Raw genomic sequence first — 23,711 nt, 5'->3', positions numbered from 1 at the left:
AACACAGAAAACCAGGATCATTTACCCAAACAGGTGACTGTGAGTATTTTTATTTATTTATTTATTTATTGGGTTCACTTATATTCCGCCCTTTCCCAGATGGGCTCAGGGCAGATCACATGCAGATAAAAACCAGTCACATATAATAAAATCAATAAATACAATAAATACAATTTAAAACAAGAGTAGCAAGTTTTCAGTAGAAAAAAGATGATAGAGACCCGACTTCAGAGCTGGCATGGCCATTAGGCAACTCTAGGCCTATGGGTGCAACCCTGTGGGGGGTACTGAATTGGATGCCCCCTTTCTGAGCAGCAGTGGGGGAGTGAGTGAGGAAGGGAGAGCTGCTGCCCTTCCTGCTTGCTGATAAATGGCCTGCCAATCAGCTGGTCAGCGAGCTCTTTCACTGGAGCCCTCCTGTGGATTTTAAATTGCACAGGATGGAGGTAGTGGCAGAGGTGAAGGCAGTGAGCATAGCTGTGATCTGGACGTCCAGATTGCAGCTCCCACAGCCAGGTAGCACTGCTGCACCGGGACACTCAGCATGGTTGCTGCCGGTGGCACAGTAAGGAGCTGTGCCCTGCTGCCTCTCAGGTAAGGTAGCGAGGCAAGACTGGCACTTGTGGTAGGGGAGGACTGGGGGTGGGGGTGCACTTTGCAGGTGGACCGGGGTGGGAGGGTGGGGAGTTGAGGGCAGGGTGGCGCCTTGCCTGGGGTGCTAGGCACCCTAGCACTGGTGCTGCCTGATTTAAAAGGAATACAGAGTTTACTGAGGGATTTGTTACAATAGTGTGTGTGGTGGGGCTTATTCTAAGCAAATGTTAGGGGTACTGAATCAAAGTACAGACATATTCCTTATCATAATTAATACTGCAGCAACCACCAAACATTCAGCAGAGCTACTCCAAATTTGAGCAGGAGTTACTCTTTGAGCTGAAAGTGTATTTGTGGAGAGATGAGCAATAGGGAGAAAATGTAGGAATACTGAAGCCATCAGAAGCGATACAACTACATATGATATCAGCACCAGATTGTTTTAGTGATTGTTTTAATTATTGAATTTTAAATTGTCGTATTAATGTTATGCAATTTTTAAATTGATTGTTTTCATTTTATTGTTGTGAGCCACCCTGAGCCTGCTCCAGTGGGGAGGGCGGGATATAAATCAAATAAATAAATAAATAGAACACAGGATAAGTGAAATTATTAGCTACAGAGGTGTCCTATCCTCCAGATGTGAGGGCCTGACGAGTAGAGAGGAGCAAAGTGCCACTCTCTGTGTAGTGCAAGGATGGTTTGGAAAGGGGAATAGATCAAAGAGGGAGCAAAGATTGCCTGTCCTATTCTGCAAAAAACTCAGACGAAAGAAAGAGAGATCCAGTGTGTTTTGAAAGTCTCTCTTGCAGTTCAGTTGGTATCCAGGATCAGACTCAAATTACTGACTCTAAAACCATTTCTGTACTGGTTTGGGCCCATAGGATAAAATGGGTTCTTTTCAGGAAGCAAAAGATTACAACAGCTTACAACAGAGGTTAAAGGAATGCTTGAAGGTTGGGCAGTTTTTCAGGAGAAAACTATAGAACTGACTAAACAGCACCAGGGAAGGGCAACAGGACTGGAAGATTTTGATTGAAGTATAATCCAGGATTACAAAATTGGAGACATGGAAGCTGAGTGATATATTCGATGGGAGCTTTGGGGAGAATGGGAAGATCTGAATCGGAGGTTCTAGACTGTTGCAGTGCACTTAACGTCTGAATTATGGTCAATGGTTGCATATAATGTAAAAGACACTAGAGGAAGAGGCAACTTTGTCTTCTAGCCTGACGTAATCGCTGTTGTCCTTTGCCATCCCCTGATTTCTCCCAAAAAGGGTTCCTTCGAAGCATTTGCTGTGGTGCTGCTGTGTCACAAGATCCTCTGCTATGTTCACTGCTGCAAGGTTGCTTGTGAGACACGCAGATGCTCCCCATGTCCTATGTGTGCCTCATGGGTCTTTGCCTTCAGTGTTACATATGCAGTACATACATTCAGGCTAGGAGCGAGGGTATGCAGATGAAAGGGGGAGCAACACCTCCATCATTTGTGGGTTTTATTTCTTGTTTAGGTTTGTTCTTAGTTATGCAGCAATGTGCTTTTTGCATGCTTCCTGTCCATAAATGCTTCTTCCTTTGGCGACGGTAAGATTTTTTTTTAGTTGCCTGGGATGTGTGTGTGTGCTCCTCTGTGGCATGAGAAAGAACAGTGCAGGGGTATGACAGTTGTTTGGAACATCTCTCTTGGCCCTAAAGGACCAAGAGTTAGAACTCATACAGCTGCAATACTATTGCAGTGTTCTTTCTCCAGAAAGCATTGTCATGAGATAAGAAGCAGAGGAATACAGAGAAAGCGGCAGGGAATGGCCGGTGTAGTTTTGTAAGTTTCTTCTATTTTGGTGTAACTTATACTTGGCCAAGTTGCGCAAGAAACTTTCAAATTACACCCTCTTTGATTTTCATAACTGTGTTTCTCATGCTACTCCTATGAGCTGTACACCAATGTTTTCCAGCCTGGAGTCAGGTGGGCTACGGAGTTATGGTGCACTAAGCATTGTCATTTTGGTCTTTTGTCATTATGTATTTTCTTAATCAATAAATAGCAATAGTACAACTGCTATAGCATGGGATATCATAAAAGTTTTTGATGTTAAAAAGTAGTCCTTATACTTGAGAAGATTGGGAATCATTGATGTACACTTTGATCTGAAAAATTTGTATTGGCCCAAGCTGTCCAAATAATGACAATGTGTTCCCACTAGGGTTGCCAATCCCCAGGTGGGAGCAGGGGATCCCCTGGTTTGGAGGTCCTCCCCCCGCTTCAGGGTAATCAGAAAGCAGGGGGGGAGGGAAATGTCTGCTGGGCACTCCATTATTCCCTATGGAGACCAATTCCCATAGGGTATAATGGGGAATTGATCTGGAGGTATCAGGGGCTCTGGGGGGGGCTGTTTTTTGAGGTAGAGGCACCAAATTTTCAGTATAGCATCTAGTGCCTCTCCCCAAAATACCCCCCAAGTTTCAAAAAGATTGGACCAGGGGGTCCAATTCTATGAGCCCCAAAAGAAGGTGCCCCTATCCTTCATTATTTCCAGTGGAGGGAAGGCATTTAAAAGGTGTGCAGCCCCTTTAAATGTGACGGCCAAAATTCCATTTGGAGTTCAATTATGCTTGTCACAACTTTGCTCCTGACTCCATCTGAATGTCTCCTGGCTCCACCCCCAAAGTCCCCAGATATTTCTTGAATTGGCTTGGCAACCCTAGTTCCCACATTTAGAAAGCACCACCACTGGTTTTACAATCAGACTGTTGGCTTTAATGGTTAAAGTAGATTTTCTGTATTTTTTTCTTCATGATCTCTGTTCAGTTCAATAATAAGGTTAAGAATCTAACATAGCGTCTCTAGAAACTGCTAGAGTTCTGGTCTGGGAGTTGGCTCTTCTGTCCTGGCTCTAGAGTCTAAAATAACTCTGTACATGCCCTTAGCTGTGAATTAAAGCACTGTTTCCTTTCAGTCACCATACAACTGGTATTGCTGAGAACATTATACATGGTTTTGTCTGTCAGAACTTGAGTGGGTGAACGTATGAGGATGTCTTTCATGGGAGCTTTAAGACCAGCCTGTGCTCTGGTATAATCAGAAAGCAGGCCGAGGTCAGACACACATAAACTGACAAGATGGGCATGGATAACAACAACAACAAATGTCGGATTTTATGTGGTTGTCCAAACATCAGCATCTGGCAATGGTCGTTGGCTCGTTCATGTCCCGAACTGCCACGACTGAGACACGGACTTTTTTGATAGTACATTAAATCCGGAATAAGAATGCTTCCGACGACTTCTGCACGTACTTTTTATGTTTGAATGCTCCATTGTAGCTGACTCGTCGCAAGCGCACATCCACTTCCCTGCGAGAGCCCACTCCAAATGATATCATTGTGCCAGCAATTGTTGACTCAGCCTTCCAACCTTCCGAGGTTGGTAAAATATGTACCCAGCTTGCTGGGGGGGGGGAAGTGTAATGACCGGGGAAGGCAATGGCAAACCATCCCATAAAAGGTCTGCCGTGAAAACTTTGTGAAAGCAGCATCACCCCAGAGTCAAAAACAACTGGTGCTTGCACAGGGGACCTTTCCTAAATGGGGGGGGGGAGGCAGATTGGCCACCTTTGCTGTCTCCCTGCCAGGAGAGGAAGATGACCCACCTTTGCTGTCTCCCTGCCAGGCGGAGAGACATCAAAGAGTGTTGCCGTGCTCCCCCCCCCCATTTAAACACCACGTCAGGGTGTTTAAATGGGGAGGAGGAAGCTCACCCACCTTTGCTGTCTCCCCGCCAGGCGGAGAGACAGCAAAGAGAGCTCCTGGGCTTCCCCCCCCTTTAAAAACCACGGCGGGGTGTTTAAATGGGGGGGGGGCAGATTGCCCACCTTTTCTGACACCTTTTTTTTTTTTTTAAGCCAAGCACGATATCCCACAGTACTGCGCTTGCGCGAGCGTTGAATGCCATCTCAAAAAATGAGGTCTGGTTGAGACCTCTGATCAACCAACGACGGGACCAACACTGCTTAGAACTGAAGGATGCAGGGATGTCTGATCAGGAAATTTGGTGTAAAAAAGCTGCGGGGTATAATAGCGACGGGTTAGGGATGGATTTAATGATGTGTGACCGCGGCCAGCAGACAATTTTTTATTGATTTAACAGAAGGCTAGACCTTGAAATGACCCTCATTTGAGCATTCTCAAATCTCACTAGAAAATAAGCCAGATATTCAGAAAATCTTGTTGATTTCTAGGGGCTACTGGAGCCGAATCTATTTATTCTACTGCAGACCAATATGGTTTCCCAGTATGGCATGGTGGAGATGTTAAGTTGTTTGACTAGCATCTGGGAGTCCCAGGTTTGAACCCCCACTTGTGCCATGGAAACTTGCTGGGTGACCTTGGGCCAGTCACACACTCTCCTTCAAACCTGCCTCAGAGGGTTGTGGTGAGGATAAAATGTAGGAGAGGAGAATGATGTAAGCTGGGGGAAAAGGTGGGTATAAATGAATTAAATAAAAAAAAATAAATACCCTCTAAAACAGAACTAATAGAACAGTTTTCTTTATCTCCTGCAATGACCAACTAAGTTTCAAGAGAAGGTTTTTGGAGATAAACTGGATTATTTTTTTTTGAAGACCTTTTGCTGAGTAATTAAGCACAGCACAGGAGCAGAAAGACAGGCATTGTAAACGGAAACCACTCTGGATTATTTGAGACTCAAGAGCTGGCAGACAAAAGTCTGAATAGCTAAAAGTTTAAGGAGAGATTATTTGGCTTTTATTCTGAATGGCATACTGCCTTTCCTCATGGCTCAGTGCGGCTTCCAAGTCACAATTTAAAATATACAGAATAAAATAAAACAAATAATCCTCCTTCCCTCCTAAAAGATATTTGTAGTTTGTGCCACAGGCATTCAGTATCCTGAGACTTCAGAGATATAAATTTGATGTAGAGAAATGTTGGGAACAAAAGTGTACAGACCACTCCTAATATTCTGGCACTGGACATGATGTAGGATCCCACCCTGCAACTTTATAAATACAGAAATACAACAACCTAGTGTCATAGCAATGCTTCTGGGTGGTTTCCATGCAGGAAGGAATACTGTGTACAACTTACAGGAACAGTTAAAAAGAGACAAATTCTCTGGGAGTGTGGTAGAGGGAACTACATGCGTGGTGGAGAAATTGCTCCTGATCATGTGAAAATGGATAGATTAAATGCTTGAGGTTTCCATGCTAGTTATTTCTAGTTTCATTCAATCACCATACAGTTTGCAAGGTGAGTTTCTTGTTTGTGGCATACTTATGGAATCAGGTGAAGCAGGGGTGGCAGCTCGTGAACCCTATCTTTTGCCTGTTTCAGAAATCTCTCACACTTGGTTTTAAGAAAAGTACAAGAAGATCTATACAAGGTGAAGAGGAAGTATACAGGTCAAGCCACCACCCCAGGAATTGAACTTGAATTTATGATCTGATGGTGTAACAATCCATATTGTACTTCTTCACCCAAAGGATGATTAACATATGGAATTAACTGCCACAAGAGGTGGTGGCGGCTATAAGCATAGCCAGCTTCAAGAGGGGATTGGATAAAAATATGGAGCAGAGGTCCATCAGTGGCTATTAGCCACAGTGTGTGTGTGTGTATTGTCCACTGTGTGATACAGAGTGTTGGACCGGATGGGCCATTGGCCTGATCCAACATGGCTTCTCTTATGCTCTTATATACATGTGTGGACTTCTTGAAACAGTGCTGGACTTGGACAAATGGTCTAGAATAATCAGGAGAAAAGCAAACATGACTGCATCTCAGCTGTGTGTTAGTCAGCAGTCAGCTTTTGGGGTTGATATGCTGCCACATTGGAAGGAAGTCTTAGCATCAGTCACTGAAGAGAATGAATACTTGATTCCCAAATAAGAAAAAAAGCAGACAAGTCAGGGAGTTGCTCCAAAGATCTTTTAGAAGTAGAGATCTGTGACTTGTCTTTACTTTTTGGTTGCTGACATCTGTCTTCTCAGTGGCAGAAGATGGTTTCTGCCATTGTTTGTGCTAGACAGACTGAAATACTGAAGGAAGAAGCATACTGTAATATTCAGTGGGACTTACTGCTAGGGAAGAGTGCATAGGATGACAGCGCTAGTGCTTCCTCTAGTAATTTAAAGTATAATGCTTTATATATGCTACCGCAGTAATTTTTACAACAACCCTGTGAAATATGTCATCATTATTACGCCCATATTGCAGATGAAGATTGAGGATGAGAGAAAGGCCACCTTGATAATTATGGCTTGGTTCACAACCCAATCTCTCCTCCAGCAGTCTACATTAGCTGGATGAAGTCTGACAACTGCCTCCTCACTGTTTAATCTTTAAAGGTGATATATACAAAGAATAATTTTATTGATTTAAATATTGTATTTAACTTATTTCATATAAATTCTAGGCAACTTGCGAACGACAGTAACAATAGATTCAGGTGGGTAGCTGTGTTGGTCTGAAGCAGCAGAACAAAGTTTGAGTCCAGTGGTGTCTTCAAGACGCACAAATACCTTGAATAAAACTCTGTTGGTCTTAAAGGTACCACAGGACTCAGACTCGGTTCTGACAGTAATAATAGTTTTTCTTAGGTGATAACATACAGTACTATAGGCAACACCTAATAAAATAGGCATTTTATTAAGCCAGCTGTTGTTAAAGTAAGAATCTTCAGGCTGCACATCCAAACAAATTGCAGTGAGATGCTTCAATTTGTGTCCACTGTGTATTAATGCAATAATATACAAAAAAGTTTCTGATGAAAAATGTTTGCTAAATCTTTTAAATTGCATGTCTGATGAATGAGAACTACATTCCTCTTTTGAAGCAAGGACCTTCCTGTCTGAATACCTGAGAAATCTCATCTCTATCAAGAATCAGTTTTATAGGATTGTAGGCAGAGAAAGAAAGAATTGGAGATTCCTGGTTAGTGTGTCTATGATTTTTGGTCAAGGAGCACCATGACCATTGCAGGAATTGCCTTTCATGAAAGTGTGGGAAAATAAGCCCTTATTCCAGAGTGTGCACATAATTTTATATTCTGCAATTCATGTCATAGCCAGCCATGTAAACAATTTCTGAGTAATATAGGCTGAGTGTTATTGCACTGGAATGTGTGAGCTTCCTGGGATAATGTAAGTGGCTTGTCTGAACAAGTTGCTTTGAACAACTGTCAGCGAAGTCAAGATCTGAAAAGCTGCAGTTGCTAGGAGGTTAATGGGGTAAGTACACAGAATCTTTTCAGTATTGATTTCTTAAGCTCCAGTTAAATTGTTCCTTTTTACTGTTTCTTCAGTAAAATAGTCCAGGAACCCCCCTAAGTTTTGTGAAAATAAAGCCTTCTCATTTTTCTGGAAAAGGGAGCAGGGACTCTGCTTTCAAAGGTGGGAACTTGTAGTGCTGCTATCACCCACAGTCACCTATTTTCCAGTTTATCTCACAGCACTAGCCAGGAAGCAAACCAACTGGTTACATTAGCAACAGACTTAAGAATTCCAATTGGCTGCGTGGCACCAAGGAGGTACAGTCCTAATATAGTCATCATATAAAATGGTTTTCACTTTGTTTTCCAGTGCAAAGGATTTCACTCTATAGATAGTTGCCAGTTTGTATCCATAATCAATAACAGCTAGAGGGGGTTTGCAGCTGAATACCAGTCAGGATTTTTGTAATGCTGATTTTCTGCTGTTTCTATAAGAAGCTCTAAAAAGTTTTTCTCCTCTGTTCAGCAAGTGTCTGGCTGAAATGATAAACCAATAAGAAAGTATCCCACCATCTCCAGTTCATAGTTCTTTCCAATCAAGGGATGAGACTGAATAGATTATATCTTTTGAGTTGTGGCCATATCTTTTGATATCTGACCATATAGGTGATGAACAGGCAAGAAAACTTGCTTTGAAAACATAGGGGATGTGATTGTTAGTTCTAAGCACATGAACATCCCTTGCATTAATAGAACCATCTAGCTCAAGACTGCTTGTTCTGATGGACAGCTGTTTAGTAAGTAGAAGTTTTTTTGACTCCTGCTAACTTTTAAAACTGTAAATGCCAAGGAATGAACCCAGGCCTTTGGGCATGAAAATCATGAAGTCCTCTGCTGAGTTATGGAGGACTTGTGTAGGGCAAGTCAGCTTATGCTTCAGGTTAAAATACAAAGTCAGCATCTCATTCATGCATACACAAATCTCTGTGCTGTTCTCACCCCATCTATAGTGAGGCTACACAGAACCATGTACTTTCTCTATGTGTTTTGCAGAAAAGGAAGAAAACAGCATGTGCTTTGCTGGGAAAGCAAGAAGCTGGATGAACTTTCCTTAATTTCTTTAAATCAGCACACAGTTTCTAATATTTAATTTCTAAAACAGCGGTAGAAGAATGCATTGATTCTCTACTCCTGCTGCAGAGCACTGAGCTGACCAGTTTTGTTCCTGGAGGAGTCAGTGGATTCTCAGAAACAGTATCTGTTGCACCTTTAAAGCCCTTCATGGTTAAGACTCACATATCTGAAGGATCTTCTCTAACTGGTCTTGTGTACCAGTTCTGGTCCTATAACTACCACTGTCTGTTAAAATTTTGCACTTTCCAGTCCTTTTCATTAGTATCTCCCACCCTGTGAAATGGGCTCCAAAATGAGATGATGGGGGCACTGTCCTTAGAAGTCTGCTTCTCAGGGGGAAGTCCTGAAATGCCATATGATCTGCCAGGGCTTTTAATTGAATTTGACTTGCAGGCTGGGAGGAGAGTAAAGGGGTTTTACTGTATTATGTGTTCTTTTAATTATAAGCCGCTTTAAGCCACAAAGGCAAGGTATAAACAGTAAAGTGGAAGTCAGTAGTAGGAGTGGGAAATCAGAGGAAATTGTCACTCCCCCTCTTCTGATAACATGTGCCCTTATGTCTTCAGGATGTTTGGTATTTTATACATCTGGACTGATTTTGCACTCACCTTACACCGCTCTCACATTTGTCTTCTCAGCGCAGCTTCCTTCCGATTTCACACTATCTGCCCTCGAGCTGCAGCAAGTGTTGGCATTTTCACACAGCAAACTGAAATCCCTAAAAACCAGTTTGTGTTTGCTGCGCAAAAACACCAACGCTTGCTGCAGCCCCAGGGCAGATAGTGTGAAATTGGAAGGAAGTGTGCTGAGAAGATAAATGTGAGAGTGGTGTAAGGTGAGTACAAAATCAGTCCTGTTCTCAAGTTTTGCTATAAAGCTTGGGAGAAACTGTGAGCTGGCTACCATTGGATAACTAGTTTTCCAAAATATTCAAAGGTCACAGTCCCACACTGAATGCATAAAGGTGATGATTTCATTGTTGTAAGTATCTTTAATTCCATGTTGGACTGAAGCCTTGTCTCTGGATATTTTTAAGCAAATAATATGAAAAGTTTTCCTTGAGCTATAACTGGTTTTCCCCCCAGCCTGTAGCAGGAAGGTATGACTGTAAGCAAAAGTTACCTTACTTGTGCCATTGTCAGTTGATAATGTGGATGATAAAAAGGGTATCTAGGCAGGTTTTTTTATGCTTTATCATAGCACATTCCAAACAAATTAAAGAATACATCTTGTCATTTTTTTCACTAAAATGTACTGTGTAATTTTTATTAGAAGACTTATAAAAGCACCGCACACGGTGCATAAAATGAGAAAAACGGCACTAGGGTCCCATTCTTACCTTGCTGAATGTCTGTTGAGGAAGCTGGAACATTGATTTGCTAGAACATATAAATTCTGTTTTGTCATTTCATTTTGAGAATGCATTATTCACAATAGCTCAAGTTTGGGAACAAAGCTGATAGTGTGATACTTGTGTTCTTAGGATAATTTGCCTATGTGTATATTTCCAATATCACTTATGATTTCAGAAAGGAAATTTGATGTAACTTTAAGTGCTCTCTGGCAATAAATTAAGGTTGTACTTGTTTTTTTCCTAGAGTTTTAGTCCCTTGATTATACTCAACAAAAGAATTACATGTTTATTTGATTTTACTTTAATCAGTGTTTTTGCCCATGACAGGAAAAGTTATTTTTAATAGAATATACACCAAGTTACCCTCTTGAGAGTGAACCCCTTCCCCCCAAAAAAATTACACTAAAAGTTGTCTTTAAATAATTTCCCAAACAAACCAATTAACTGCTTTAATAAAAACTTAATAACCATGAAGACAATCATTCTTTTTAATGTTCTTATTGTACTATTAGAATCCCATAAATCGCAGGTTCTGCTCCCATTTCACAGAATAGGACAAGCTTATAGATCAGATCAGACCTGTCTTCTTCAGCTGAAGTTGTACTGTAGCTAAAATATGAATAACAATTTTTAAAATTATAGATCTGGCGAGGGTGATCTTGAGACTAACACAAAGAGATTTGTAGAGTAACACCTTTTCCATGCCATGTTCCATTTAAATTTCAATCTATTACCTGCCATGTTTGTATTTGTGTAAGATTGGAATTGTCCTGCTCCTTGCAGTCAGACTGCCCTTGCAAGAAAACTGGGCTTGGCACTGAAAACACAAGGCTTGCACATTCAGATACAGATACTGAGCAGTGCCTCATGAAAGCTCATACTCTACCACAAATTCTGTTAATCTTTAAGGTGCTCCTGAACTCTTACTCTTTTCTACTGCTAAGGATCCTGCAGGGTTCTAGATTGTTTGTTCAGTGTCTACATCAGGGGTCCGCAACCTTTTTGAACTCGTGGGCATCTTCAGAATTCTGAATCAGGGTGGTGGGTGCAACCAAAAAATGGCTGCCACAGAGGATGGAGCCAACCAAAAAATGTCAGGAAGGGAGGTTGCACATAACTCCAATAATAATTCTGATATTTCAGGCAGAAGTTCTGTTCAATAGAATGCCTTTTAAAATACTCTTCTGAACATACTCTTCTAAAATATATTCTTGTGTACACTCAGCTTGCCCTCAAACATGCAGTGAAGAAAAAGAAGAAGACTGCAGATTTATACCCTGCCCTTGTCTCTGAATCAGAGACTCAGAGTGGCTTACAATCTCCTGTAACTTCTCCCCCCACAACAGTCATCCTGTGAGGTGGGTGAGGCTGAAAGGGCTCTTGCAGAAAGCTGCCCTTTCAAGAACAATTCCTGTTATAGCTATGGCTAACCCAAGGCAATTCCAGCAGCTGTAAGTGGAGGAGTGGGGAATCAAACCCGGTTCTCCCAGATAAAAGTCCGCACACTTAACCATTACACCAAACTACACCAAAGATCCTTGTGCCCTGGTTGCAGCTGCTGACAAGGCATTTTTTTAAAAATCAAATCAAATCTCCAGTAGCCAGTCAGAAACCCTACTGGGCAAAAGCCCCAGCTGACCCCAGTCACTTTCTCAACACTTGGCAGGTGTCTGGAAAGGTGTCAGGGGGCACCATGGTGCCCATAGCACTACATTGGGGAATCCACTAAGGGAGATGATCTAGAAATTTGGAATTTGGTGCCATCAGTATGTGTTTCTGGATTGGGTTGGGGAAGGGCTTTTCTACTATGAGCAGAGGATTTTCAGCAATTCTTGCTGCAGACCTCCACATGCTTACTGGGGCCCTTCGAGCCCTGGAGACAGTGTTTCAAGGGGCATAGTGGACTGTAGTGGAAAGGGAAGGAGGGAAAGTTTTATTCTCTCACGGTGCTTTGGATCCAGCTGATTATGTTGACCTCACATGCTTCTTTCTATAAGCTGAAAAATATGAAAGAGAATCCTAAATCAAGATAGCAGTCTTCTTTATTACAAGTGAGGGCCAGCACCAGAGGAGGTGGGAAGCAGGAACTGGGATATCTCCTTCCCTGCAAATTCTTGCATGTCCCCTTTTTATGTTTCTATATATAACCATATTCCTCACTTAGTTAATTTATAGTGTTGCCTTAGCCAATCATGTAATGCAGATGTGACCCTGCTGTTAAACAAATGAGCATATGTGCTCATTTGCCAAGGCACATTATGGACCAAGAACTGGCCACTCTGACTAACAACTGTGCTGAAAGAGAAGAAATCATTCCTAATCCTGCAAAATGAGATTCTTGGGAGTAAAACCCAGATCTTCTGCAAACAAAATTATATGCTCTGCCTTGAGCTATAGATCTTCTCCAATATACATCTTGAATTTATGTAACATGTAACTTCTAAATAAGAAACTTGGAAATAACAGTTTCAATGGAGAAAGGGTAGTTTTCATAGAATCATAGAGTTGGAAGGGATCTCCAGGGTCATCTAGTCCAACCCCCTGCACAATGCAGGAACTTCACAAATAAATCCCCCCACACACACACATACATCCCCAGTGACCCTTGCTTCATGCCCAGAAGACGGCAAAAACTTCCAGGATCTCTTGCCAAACTGGCCTGGAGAAAAATTTCCAACTGACCCCAAAGTGTCAATCAGCATCTCCCTGGGCATGTAAGAAAGGGCATGTTCCACTCTGTCAGGAAGTTCTTCCTATTGCAGGGGTGGCCAACGGTAGCTCTCCAGAAGTTTTTTTTGCCTACAACTCCCATCAGCCCCAGCCATTGGCCATGCTGGCTGGGGCTGATGGGAGTTGTAGGCAAAAAACATCTGGAGAGCTACCGTTGGCCACCCCTGTACTATTGCTTAGCCAGAAACTTTTGATTTAATTTCAACTTGTTGTTTCTGGTCCAACTTTCTGGGGCAACAGAAAAGAATTCTGCACCATCAAGTACTTGAAGATGGTGATCATATTACCTCTCAATTGTTTCCTCTCCAGGCTCCCCAGCTCCTCCAACCTTTCTTCAGAGGAGTTGGTCTCCAGACCCCTCATCATCTTCGTTGCCCTCCTCTGGACACATTCCAGCTCATCTATATCCTTCTTAAATTGTGGTGCCCAAAACTGAACACAATATTCTAGGACTAGCTGAAGTCTAACCAGAGCACAGTAAAGTGATGCCATAACTTCACAAGATCTGGTCACTATACTTCTGTTGATACAACCCAAAATTGCATTTGCCTTTTTAACCACCACATCAGATTGCTGACTCATGTTCAGCATATGGTCCACTAAGACCCCTAGATTATTTTCGCACATACTGCTGCCAAGACAATTCTCGCCTATCCTATAATGATCCATTTGATTTTTCCTACCTAAATGCAGAAGTTTACATTTATTCATTTTGTTTTCTTAGCCCAGTTTTCCATCCTGTAAAAGGTCATCCTCTATCCTGTCTCTGTCTTCTACTGTATTTGGGACTCCTCCCAATTTAGTATCATCTGCAAATTTAATAAGCATTCCCTCTGTTCCTTCATCCAAATAATTTATAAAGATGTTGAACAAAACAGGTCCCAGAACAGATCCCTGAGGAACTCACATCACTCCTCTCCAAGAGGATGAGGAAAAATTCACAAGCACTCTTTGGGTGTGATCTGTCAACCAGTTACGGATCCATCTAATAATAAGAGGATCCAAACCACATTTTACCAAATTGTCAACAAGAATAGTATGTGGAACCATATCAAAAGCCTTATTGAAATTAAGGTAAACTATGTCTACAGCATTCCCCTGATCCCTCCCTTCTATCATGTCTTCTCACCTCCCCTCCCCACATGTACTCACTTTGTTGGTTTTCCATCCATGTGGATTACCTTCCCTTGTGTATATGCTCTTTCCCATCCTGACTGCCTGCTTACCTCTCCATTGCCACAGGCAAAGGAGGAAGAAGAAGAAGAAGAAGAAGATATTGGATTTCTATCCCGCCCTCCACTCCGAAGAATCTCAGAGAGGCTCACAATCTCCTTTACCTTCCTCCCCCACAACAGACACCCTGTGAGGTGGGTGGGGCTGGAGAGGGCTCTCACAGCAGCTGCCCTTTCAAGGACAACCTCTGCCAGAGCTATGGCTGACCCAAGGCCATGCTAGCAGGTGCAAGTGGAGGAGTGGGGAATCAAACTTGGTTCTCCCAGATATCTCCCAGATAAGAGTCCGCACACTTAACCACTACACCAAACTGGAAGGAAGGAAGGAAGGAAACAGGTTGGCAGAGGAGACAAGCCATATTCAGCTCCATCTTCCACTCCACATGTGTTCTGGTAGCTCTGACCCCATGTTTTCATGTGGCGCTTTGTATTAGTATCACAATGCTTTTTGCTTTCCTCTCTGATTTTTTAAAAAACAAATAATATATAATAATATAATAATAATTAATATAATAACAATTAATATAATAATAATAATAGCAAATAATATTTTAATAATAACAAATAATATTTTCCTGCAAACTGGGAATTGCAGAATCCCAAATTATAGCCCTATGGGTACCAACCCTTGTCTATTAGGTAATGAGTGGGTTCCAAAAACTGAAGAATGGGTACAAAAAAATAAAGAAACTTATCAGCTGATTAAATTGATGGCCCTAAGGAATGGAAAGGATTTAATTGAGCTGTGTTGCTGAGCAGGATCTTTATTTTATGTTCAGCTCAAGTATAAACTATGTATGAGAAGTATCCTTTGATTTAAAAAAGAGATAATTGTCTTGTGGGAGACATGCTCCTCCACTCTCCCCACAGAATCATATCAATGTCAGTTCAAATACAATAGCCTCAGTTTAGTCATTTTAGCTTCTAGGGAAAGTTCAGGCTTGATTTTGTCTATGACCTACTATGTATTTATCTTTTTGTCAGTCCATGATAGCAATAAAATTCTTCTCCAATACCACATTTCAAACAAATCAACTTTCTTCCTGCCAACTTTCTTCACTGTCCAACTTTCACACCCATACATAATAATAAGGAATATTATAGCATGAATTATCTTGGTCTCTGTGACCAGCAACACATTCTTACACTTAAGGATCTTTTCTAGTGTACTGGCCCAGTCTTAACAAAAAAAAATGAGATCTGGTGTCCACAGGGCAGTCCAAAGGCAGAAATTACAGAGAGCAACACAATGTCCAGAAAGTCAGGGGTTCCAGAGAGCAGGTTAATGAAGTCCAGTCCAGGGTAAGGGATTCCAGAAGAGCCGGTGTCCATGTCCAGTCCAGCGTCCAAGGTTTCATAGATCAGGTATCAGCAAGGATACTTGTTGCACCCACAAGTAGATGCTTCTCTTGGCTGGTTTTATAGCTAAGTCTTAATGAACCAGGCTTACAATCAGTACTTGGCAGTCATCCAGCAATTACTCATTTATCTCATCAGTTTTCAGCTGGCAACAGGCCAGGAGGCACACTCTTTTTCTCCTTGCCTGCAACTCTGCCCACCACTGATGTCGCTGGCACTGCAGAGGTGTGGGGGAGCCAGGTGGGCTGGAAGTTGCCTCTGAAGGCTTATTTACTGATTCAGACCTGCAGAGTGTTGGTTTGGCCTTAGCTGTGAGTTAAGTGATACAGACCTGCAGAGTGTTGGGTCAACAGCTATGGGCTCTGGGTTATGATCAGTTGGTAACTCAATCTCCTGTTTCTCCTCTGTGGGCTTAGGACCGGCTACAGCTGTCTCCTCTTCCCCTGAAAAGTCCTTGCTATCACTGGTTGCAGGCTGACTAACAACATCTAGGTCCTTCATGGCTCCCCTTCCCAGTCTCTCAATCTCCTTCTGATTCCTTGGTTGCAGTCTCCCTTTTGGTTGATGATGTAGCCAAAAAACAGAATTTTTTTTTAACTATTTCTGTTTCTTCATCATCAGCCTTAGTTATGTAATTCTTAAAGAACATAAGAAGGGACCTGCTGGATCAGACCAGTTGTCCATCTAGTCACACAATGGCCAGCCAGTTCCTCTGGAGGACCAACAACAGGACATAGAGGCCCAAGGCCTTCCCTTGATGTTGCCTCCTGGCTCTGGGATTCAGAGGTTTAGTGCTTGTGAATGTACTTTTGTCTCCTTGATGTTCAGTTTTGGCACTGTCTGCTTTAACCTTCATCACGTGTTGTTTTTATTTATTTAGTAGGCTTATATTTTGCCCTTTCCCATAACAGGCTCAGGGTGGATCACAACGTAAATTGAATAAAAATCTACAATTTGAATGTAAAACAATACAATAAAAACCCAAAATAATAGAACAATAAAACAAAATAAGGTGCCTCACAGGTGGGAAGGTCACATTTCACAAAATACAGCAGTTTTTGACCCAAGAAGAAGTGATGGTGTTCATAAGATTCAGCACCACAACAAGCCTGTTGTAAAGCATGATGTCACAACAAAGGAGGCCAACTGATGGAATAATTGCTGGAATAGGATACCTGCTGCCTCAACCAAAAGCCTGGTGGAATAGCTCCTACAGGCCTTACAAAATGGTAGTAAGGTAGGGTCCAGATCTCCATAGGGAGCTGATTCCACCAGACCGGGGCCAGAGTCAAGAAAGCCCTGGTCCTGGTTGAGGCAAGATGGACGTCCTTTGGGCAAGGGGTGGTCAGGAGGTGTTGTGTAGCAGACCGCAATGACTTCTGGGGCATATATGAGGAAAGGTGGCCCCTCAAGTATGTCAGTCCCAGGCTGTGTAAGACTTTGAACATCAGTACCAAAACCTTGAAGCATATCCGATACTCAATTGGTAGCCGGTGGAATTGGTGCAGCACCAGCCGAATGCTTGCCCATAAAGGCAATGCAGTTAACAGCAATGCTGCCCCATTTTGCACCAACTGTAGTTTCCAGATCAGCCCCAAGGGCAAGCCTGTGTAGAACGAGTTACTGTAGTGCAGCCTGGAAGTAACCATTGCATGGATCACTGTAGCTAAATCCTCGGGGGATAGATAGGGCACCAGCTGTCTGACCTGCCAAAGATGATAGAAGGCAGATCAAGCAATTGCTGTGACCTGGGCCTCCATGGTGAGACATCCAGTATCACTCCCAGACTCTTCACCTTCTGAGCTGGCACAAGAGATGCACCATCCAGGTTTGGGAGTCGGTTCAAGTACAGGACCTCCGTCTTAGCTGGATTGAGTTTAGCTGGCTTTGTTGCAACCATCCAGCCACAGCTTCTAGAGCCCTAGTCAGATGATCTGGGGCAGAATCTGATTGGCTATCCATTAGCAGATAGAGCTGGGTGTCATCCACATATTGGTGACAACCCAGCCCAAAACCTCAAGCAATCTGGGCAAGGGGGTGCATATAGATGTTGAACATCATTGGCGAGAGAATAGCTCCCTGCAGTATACACATTCAAGTGGGTGATGCATGGAGATCTGTAAGGCAACCCCCTGAACTCTAATGTCAGCAAGGTGGTGGGTCATTAGATCATAATCAACCATGTCAAATGCTGCTGAAAGATTTAGTAGTAACAGCAGTCCTGACACACCTTGATCCAGATGCCTTCTGATATACAATATTTTCTACCAGTAATGTGGTATCATCTTCATATCTCAAATTGTTAATGTTCCTTCCATCAATTCTCACACCACCTTAATCTAAATCTAATCCAGTTTTCTTTATGATATGCTCTGCATATGGATTAAAGACATAGGGAGATAAAATGCATCCTTGTCTGACACATTCCAAGTGGAAACTATTCTGTTTTCCACATTCTGTCCTAATAGTAACCTCTTGTCTGGAGTACAGGGTTGAGCATCAAAACAATCAGACACACCTTTCTTTTAAAACCAACTGTAGCTTTTGATGATTCACACAGTCCAAAGCTTTGGACTTTCCCTCTTAAGGATGCAATCAGAGCATGGATCACTATGGCCAAATTTAATTAATGATAATTATTCTGGCATAGGAAGTGTGGTAGGGACTTGACTGAAGTTTCAGTATTCTGGTTTCAGTTTTGCATGCATTGTTCTTTTCAAACTCCCTTCCCCCCCATTTTTATTCGAAAATAAGCTGTCGTGAGTTGTTCAGATCAAGTTAGATTTTTTTAAAAAGATTCTGAATGTATAAATATTAAGTATGGATTGTTGGGTATCTTGGTTCCTTAAAATGCTGGCAAATGCTTTGCTTTTGCTTCCAGGGCTGTGACTCCCAAATGAGCATGTCAGAAATGTCCTGCAGTGAAAGCACCTCCTCTTGTCAGTCTCTGGCACATGGCTCAGCTCCAGAAATCCTCATTGGACTGCTTTATAATGCCACAACTGGAAGACTAGCAGCAGAAGTGATAAAAGGCAGCCACTTCAAAAACTTGGCAGCAAACAGACCACCCAGTGAGTGGAATTTTTTTTCTGTCCTAATGCTTATGCTCTTGGGGGGAGTTCAGTGGTGGGGACTTCAATCCTATCATTTAGTCTTACCCAGTCAAACTGAAATAGTGTAATCATCAGCTAATCTGTTTCATGTTTTATATTGCCAGTCAGTTGGGAAATGGCAGAAATTTAAAATTCAAAATATTAGTTGCGATTTGACAAGATCATTTTAATTTTTCATGATGGACTGACTAATAAATTACTTTTATCATAATGATTAATTGCTGAAGTATTAATGCCTTACATCATGGAGCCAATATTAAAAGTTACAGTGTCTTTTTTTTTAATGAGTGAGGCTATCACAGCTCTGAGAACACTGACAGAAGATTATAAGTGTGTGAAAACATAAATCATATCGACACTTGCACTTTAGATTTGGTGCTCTCAATTGTGGTTAAAAATTATTCTTGTTATCCAGTATGAACAAATGTGTCACTGGCTTTTTTTCAGGCCAAAGCACGTTTATGCTGAGTCCTTTTGAGGAAAGGGGCCTAACTCAGTGGTTGATTGTGTGCACTATATGCAGACAATTCCAGTTTCCATTTCCTGGCATCTTCAGTTAAGCAATCTAAGAATGCAGGCATTGGGAATGACTTTTCTCTGTATGAGATCTTGGAGAGCTGCAGAATATTGAGCTAGATTGACCAGACAGAGTGGTCAAAACCAAAGTTGATGTTCTAACATGGGAAAAGTCAGCTTCATATGTTTGTGGAGAGGCTGCAGTTCTGTGTACATACAGAAGGTCCCAGGTTCAATTCCTAGCATCCACAATTAAAGAATCTGGCATCTCCATTTTTTTTTAATTTTTATTTTTACTGGCATCTTCATTTAAAGAACAGTTGATACCAATCTAGATAGACCAAGACAGTTTCTTGTGTTCATATGAGTTCATTTTACATGTAGATGGGACCAGTCATACATGGTCCAAGCATCCAGATCCAATCCCTTGTAGTTGCACATTCTTGATCCAGTACAGAAAAATAATCAGCAGTACAGGAACCATAACAGTGCTCTAAAGATTATGGGGAAAGAAATTAGAACTCAATCTGAGGTTTCATTTTCATCAGCAGCTCTCTGTCAAGCATAACACCTAATTCATCACCATGATGCCTCTGCAGTCCCACGTGTGTAGTGTGCGTGTGTAGGCCTGCCAAGCAAGATGTAGAAACTCTAAAAGTCATGAGGCACCCCTTACCTCTCCCCCACAGTTGGCTTCCTACATTTTCTAGCAGAGAGAGAGGCCGTTTTCCCACTGACCTTACCCCGGAGCGACGTCCCTCTTCACCGCGCAGCGTCTGTGCGGATTTCCCACCAACTGCTGAGCAGAACCAGGAAGTGCCGTGGCTTTTGCGTCGCAGATGTAAACCGCTAAAAACCAGTTTACATCTGCGATGCAAAAGCCGCGGCTCTTCCTGGTTATGCGCAGCAGTTGGTGGGAAATCCGCGCAGATGCTGCGCGGTGAAGAGCGACATCGCTCCGGGGTAAGGTCTGTGGAAAAACGGCCAGAGAGAGAGGAGTGCCCATTGCTCAGTTCCTTCTCTGATGCCATAGAGAGGTTGTTTTTCCAAGGTCTGTTTATTGAGTTCCTTCAGTGCATTTGTCTTTGTTTTGGGGGAACCAAATGGTGGAGTTCCTCTTCAAACTTCTTCTGCCACTTCTTCAAAGTGCCTAAAAGCTGCATCCAGTTTCCCAGCTATTCAGTGGTCTTGACTTTTTCTTTTTGTTTTTGAGGCATAGTGCCCTCAAAATCTCTGTTCAAGAAATGCATGGGTTGTGGGTGAAAATATTGCAGATGGACAACCATTCCCTCTGCTTAATCTGCCTTGGAGAGGAGCAGCATGTTTGCAAGTGTTCCATTTGCAAACTTTTCATACCTAAGGCTAGGCATGTTTGGGCTTCCCATTTAAAGACTGTGAGGTGGGGAAAAGCCCTCTCTTGCATGGCTTCTGAGGGACATAACACTCCTATAGGAACAGACCTGCACACACTTTGGTTCCCTCAGGTCTGAGGTCGGTTCCAACTCCTTCCCCAGTTCTGACACTGGGTCTGTCTTTGTCTCTGCCACATTCTCTACCTATTTCTGGCCACTGCTCCTTGGAACTTTCTCCCAAGAAATCAATGCACAAGCACAAATAGTACAAAAAATATGCTGATGAGCCTTCTAAGCATCAGTCTATCAGGGCTCCTAGGTGTGAGAACCCTCATCTCTGCACCCTCAGAGACGGTCTTGTGAGGTTTCTTCCATCCCCAAGAAACCTTATCCATCTCATCACTCACCTTGTGATGACAACTGTATTTCTGATGTCAGAAACATAGCCAAGGGAGTGGCTCCAGTTCCAAATCTGTCTTTGGTTCCATGGCTGCCAGAGGCTCCCTTGCATCCCCCTGTGAAGAAGCCCTTATCCAGCCAAGACTTCTTCCCAGCCCAGGCGGTCACTTAATAAAAACTTTTCTCCTCACAGACCAGCCTGGCTGTCTGACAGAAATACCCTAAGCAGAAAGTGGCACACACACAAGTTTTTAATTTTTAAAACCAAAAGAAAAGGTTTATTGGTTTTTCAAAGGCAGGGGATGGGAATGTATTTACAGAAATAAAATGAAGGAATAAAGTAAATCAGTTGGCAGAACTTAACAGTATACCAAAGAACCCCACTGTACTCCCACTGGGTGCTTATCAAGGCTGACTGTGTCGATGCGCGTAGAGAGACCCAGAGGGTGATGCTTAGCGACGCAAGAATGAAGGCTGTACACAGTAGCTGTAAAACCACTCTCTCTCTCGGCTTGACTTCGCGAACGAAGATTTAAGAAGGGTGTAGTAGTCCACGTCTGCTGCAGGCTCGCTGGTGGCTGACAAGACCAATGCGGGACAGGCAGATCCGGCCACAGTGGCTGCAGGGAAAGGTTATATACATTTATTTACACCAACTCACTCTCCTGACTGACAATATGCTCCGCTGCAACTCCAACTCCATAAACCCACAATCACCACAGTTGCTCTGTACATTTATACATGGGACAGCCAATCAGCAACTTGCTGTGTCATGCTGACTCTGCTGGCTGATGTAAGACTTCTGGCAGCCAACCACCTGCTGTCAGGTAGATCATCTAAGCCTCTCAGATCTACTTTCTGTTTTGCAGCACATGCTATAAGCTGTCTGTTTACACATAATAGTGACACCCCTCCTCAGGTTATAGCGGTGCTGACATCCATCCATTACATCATTGCTTATACATATTGATTATTTCTTCATCAATATATTGGTTACATACATTCCATATATACATTACAGTTCAGTTACTGCCATTCCTCCTGGACACACACACATTTTTCTCCGCTTGCCAATTAACCTGCAAGCACATTGTTATCAGTTGGCACTCTGCCCAGACTGACCATATCTCCTCAGTTGGCTCTCTGCCCAGACTGAGCACTTGCCTTATCTTTTGCTGGCTTGTTTCCCAGACTTGTTCTTAACACAGTACCGTATCATTTCAACAAAAGCGCACATACATTTCAAATCACATTTGCTTGCAGACTTGTTACAGATTTCAGGTTTTTTCACACATTTACAGTTTTGTAGAATTGTTACACATTTCAGTCCAGTTTTTCAATAGTCACTTAGCTTAGTTACATAGTTTATCATACATTTCCAAACAGTAAGTTTGTTTAACGTTACAGCATTGTCTCTTACATTCAGCACTTATGCATTGTACATTGCACCCTTTTTAATTCAGTTATTGCTTACAGCCTTTGCCTTCCAGGCTTTGCTCAGGTGTCTCCTTCCTCTCCAAGAGACATCTCATTTAACAGTTCTAACACACTGGGATATGTTTTAGGATGGTCATCATATACATAAGTATAACCATTTTCCTCCCTAGTGAAGGAAGTATCCACATGTACCTCTGGTGCACTTACACAGCCTTTTGGCTGTTCATTTGGCAAACTATTTCCCTTGCCCAGATAATTCACATCAGTGTCAGAACCATACCTTTTTGGCGGCACACCCTTATTTTCTCTTGCAGAGACTCTGACCGGCTCCCTTTTTACAGCTTCAGATGTCTCCTGCTGTTTACCGCTGCCTGCTAAACTGCCCACACTGTCTTTCTCCTGCTTCAGTGAGCTTTCTGGCTTTTGCCCCTCCTCACTCTCCAGAGACAGTTGCAGCTTATTTTCCCCAGGCATTTCATTGGCATGAATCTTTGACCAGTTTTCATCCTCGCAAAACGAGGCAGACCTACTCAGCCTAATCAAATCATTATTGTCCACAAACCTCCAGGACTTCATGCCATTTTGGTACCCTATAAACACCAGCTTTCTGGCTTTGGGACCTCCCTTTCTCCTCTTATCCAGAGGGATGTTCACCCAAGCCTTTGAACCAAATATCCTGAGGTGATCTAGGGATGGCTTTCTCCCATACAAAACCCTGTAGGGTATATCGTCTATAGCCTCTGTCCACAAGCGGTTGGAAATATAACAGGACACCTTTAAGGCTTCACCCCAGTATGCCTGCCTGAGACCACTATCTTGCAACAAAGCATGGCAAATACCTTGGAGTACTCCACCTCTCCGTTCCACAATCCCATTCTCCCATGGAGAGGAAACACTGGCCACCCTGTGCTCTATGCCTTCTTGCTTCAAATAGTTGGCAAACTCTTTATTCAGGAACTCACCCCCCAGTGCATTCAACTGTTTTTGCACTCTCCTAGCCCAGTATTTGAAGGTGGCACAGACATCACTTTTGTGTTTAATGGCATATACCCATGCAAACCTGCTGTGGTCATTGACCAAAATTAAGCCAAACCTATTTTTAGAAACACTGGGTGCATACGGCCCCACCAGGTCAGCATGTATTAATTGGAGTGGTCTCTCCAACACACGTACACTCCTTGTGGTCAATGGAACTGCCCTTGATTTGGATTCTTTACATACATTACAATCTAAAAAGGCATTGCATTTGTCAACCTTCACTCCCT

General features: G+C 42.6%; 1 protein-coding gene across 5 annotated transcripts in view; it reads left to right on the top strand.

Annotated features, from left to right (window-relative positions):
- Nucleotides 1-23,711, top strand: part of SYT14 (synaptotagmin 14) — a 207,328-nt gene that overhangs the window by 170,617 nt on the left and 13,000 nt on the right. For all 5 annotated transcript variants that reach the window (XM_060247321.1, XM_060247313.1, XM_060247329.1 and 2 more), the window contains one exon: nucleotides 18,511-18,700. In XM_060247321.1, the coding sequence (XP_060103304.1) occupies nucleotides 18,511-18,700 (190 nt within the window). The remainder of the gene's footprint in view (nucleotides 1-18,510; nucleotides 18,701-23,711) is intronic.

The sequence above is a fragment of the Heteronotia binoei genome, chromosome 1 (assembly GCF_032191835.1).
Source record: "Heteronotia binoei isolate CCM8104 ecotype False Entrance Well chromosome 1, APGP_CSIRO_Hbin_v1, whole genome shotgun sequence".
NCBI lineage: Eukaryota > Metazoa > Chordata > Lepidosauria > Squamata > Gekkonidae > Heteronotia > Heteronotia binoei.
Note: the sequence above shows the minus strand (reverse complement) of the source record. Positions and strands in the feature narration are given on the sequence as shown.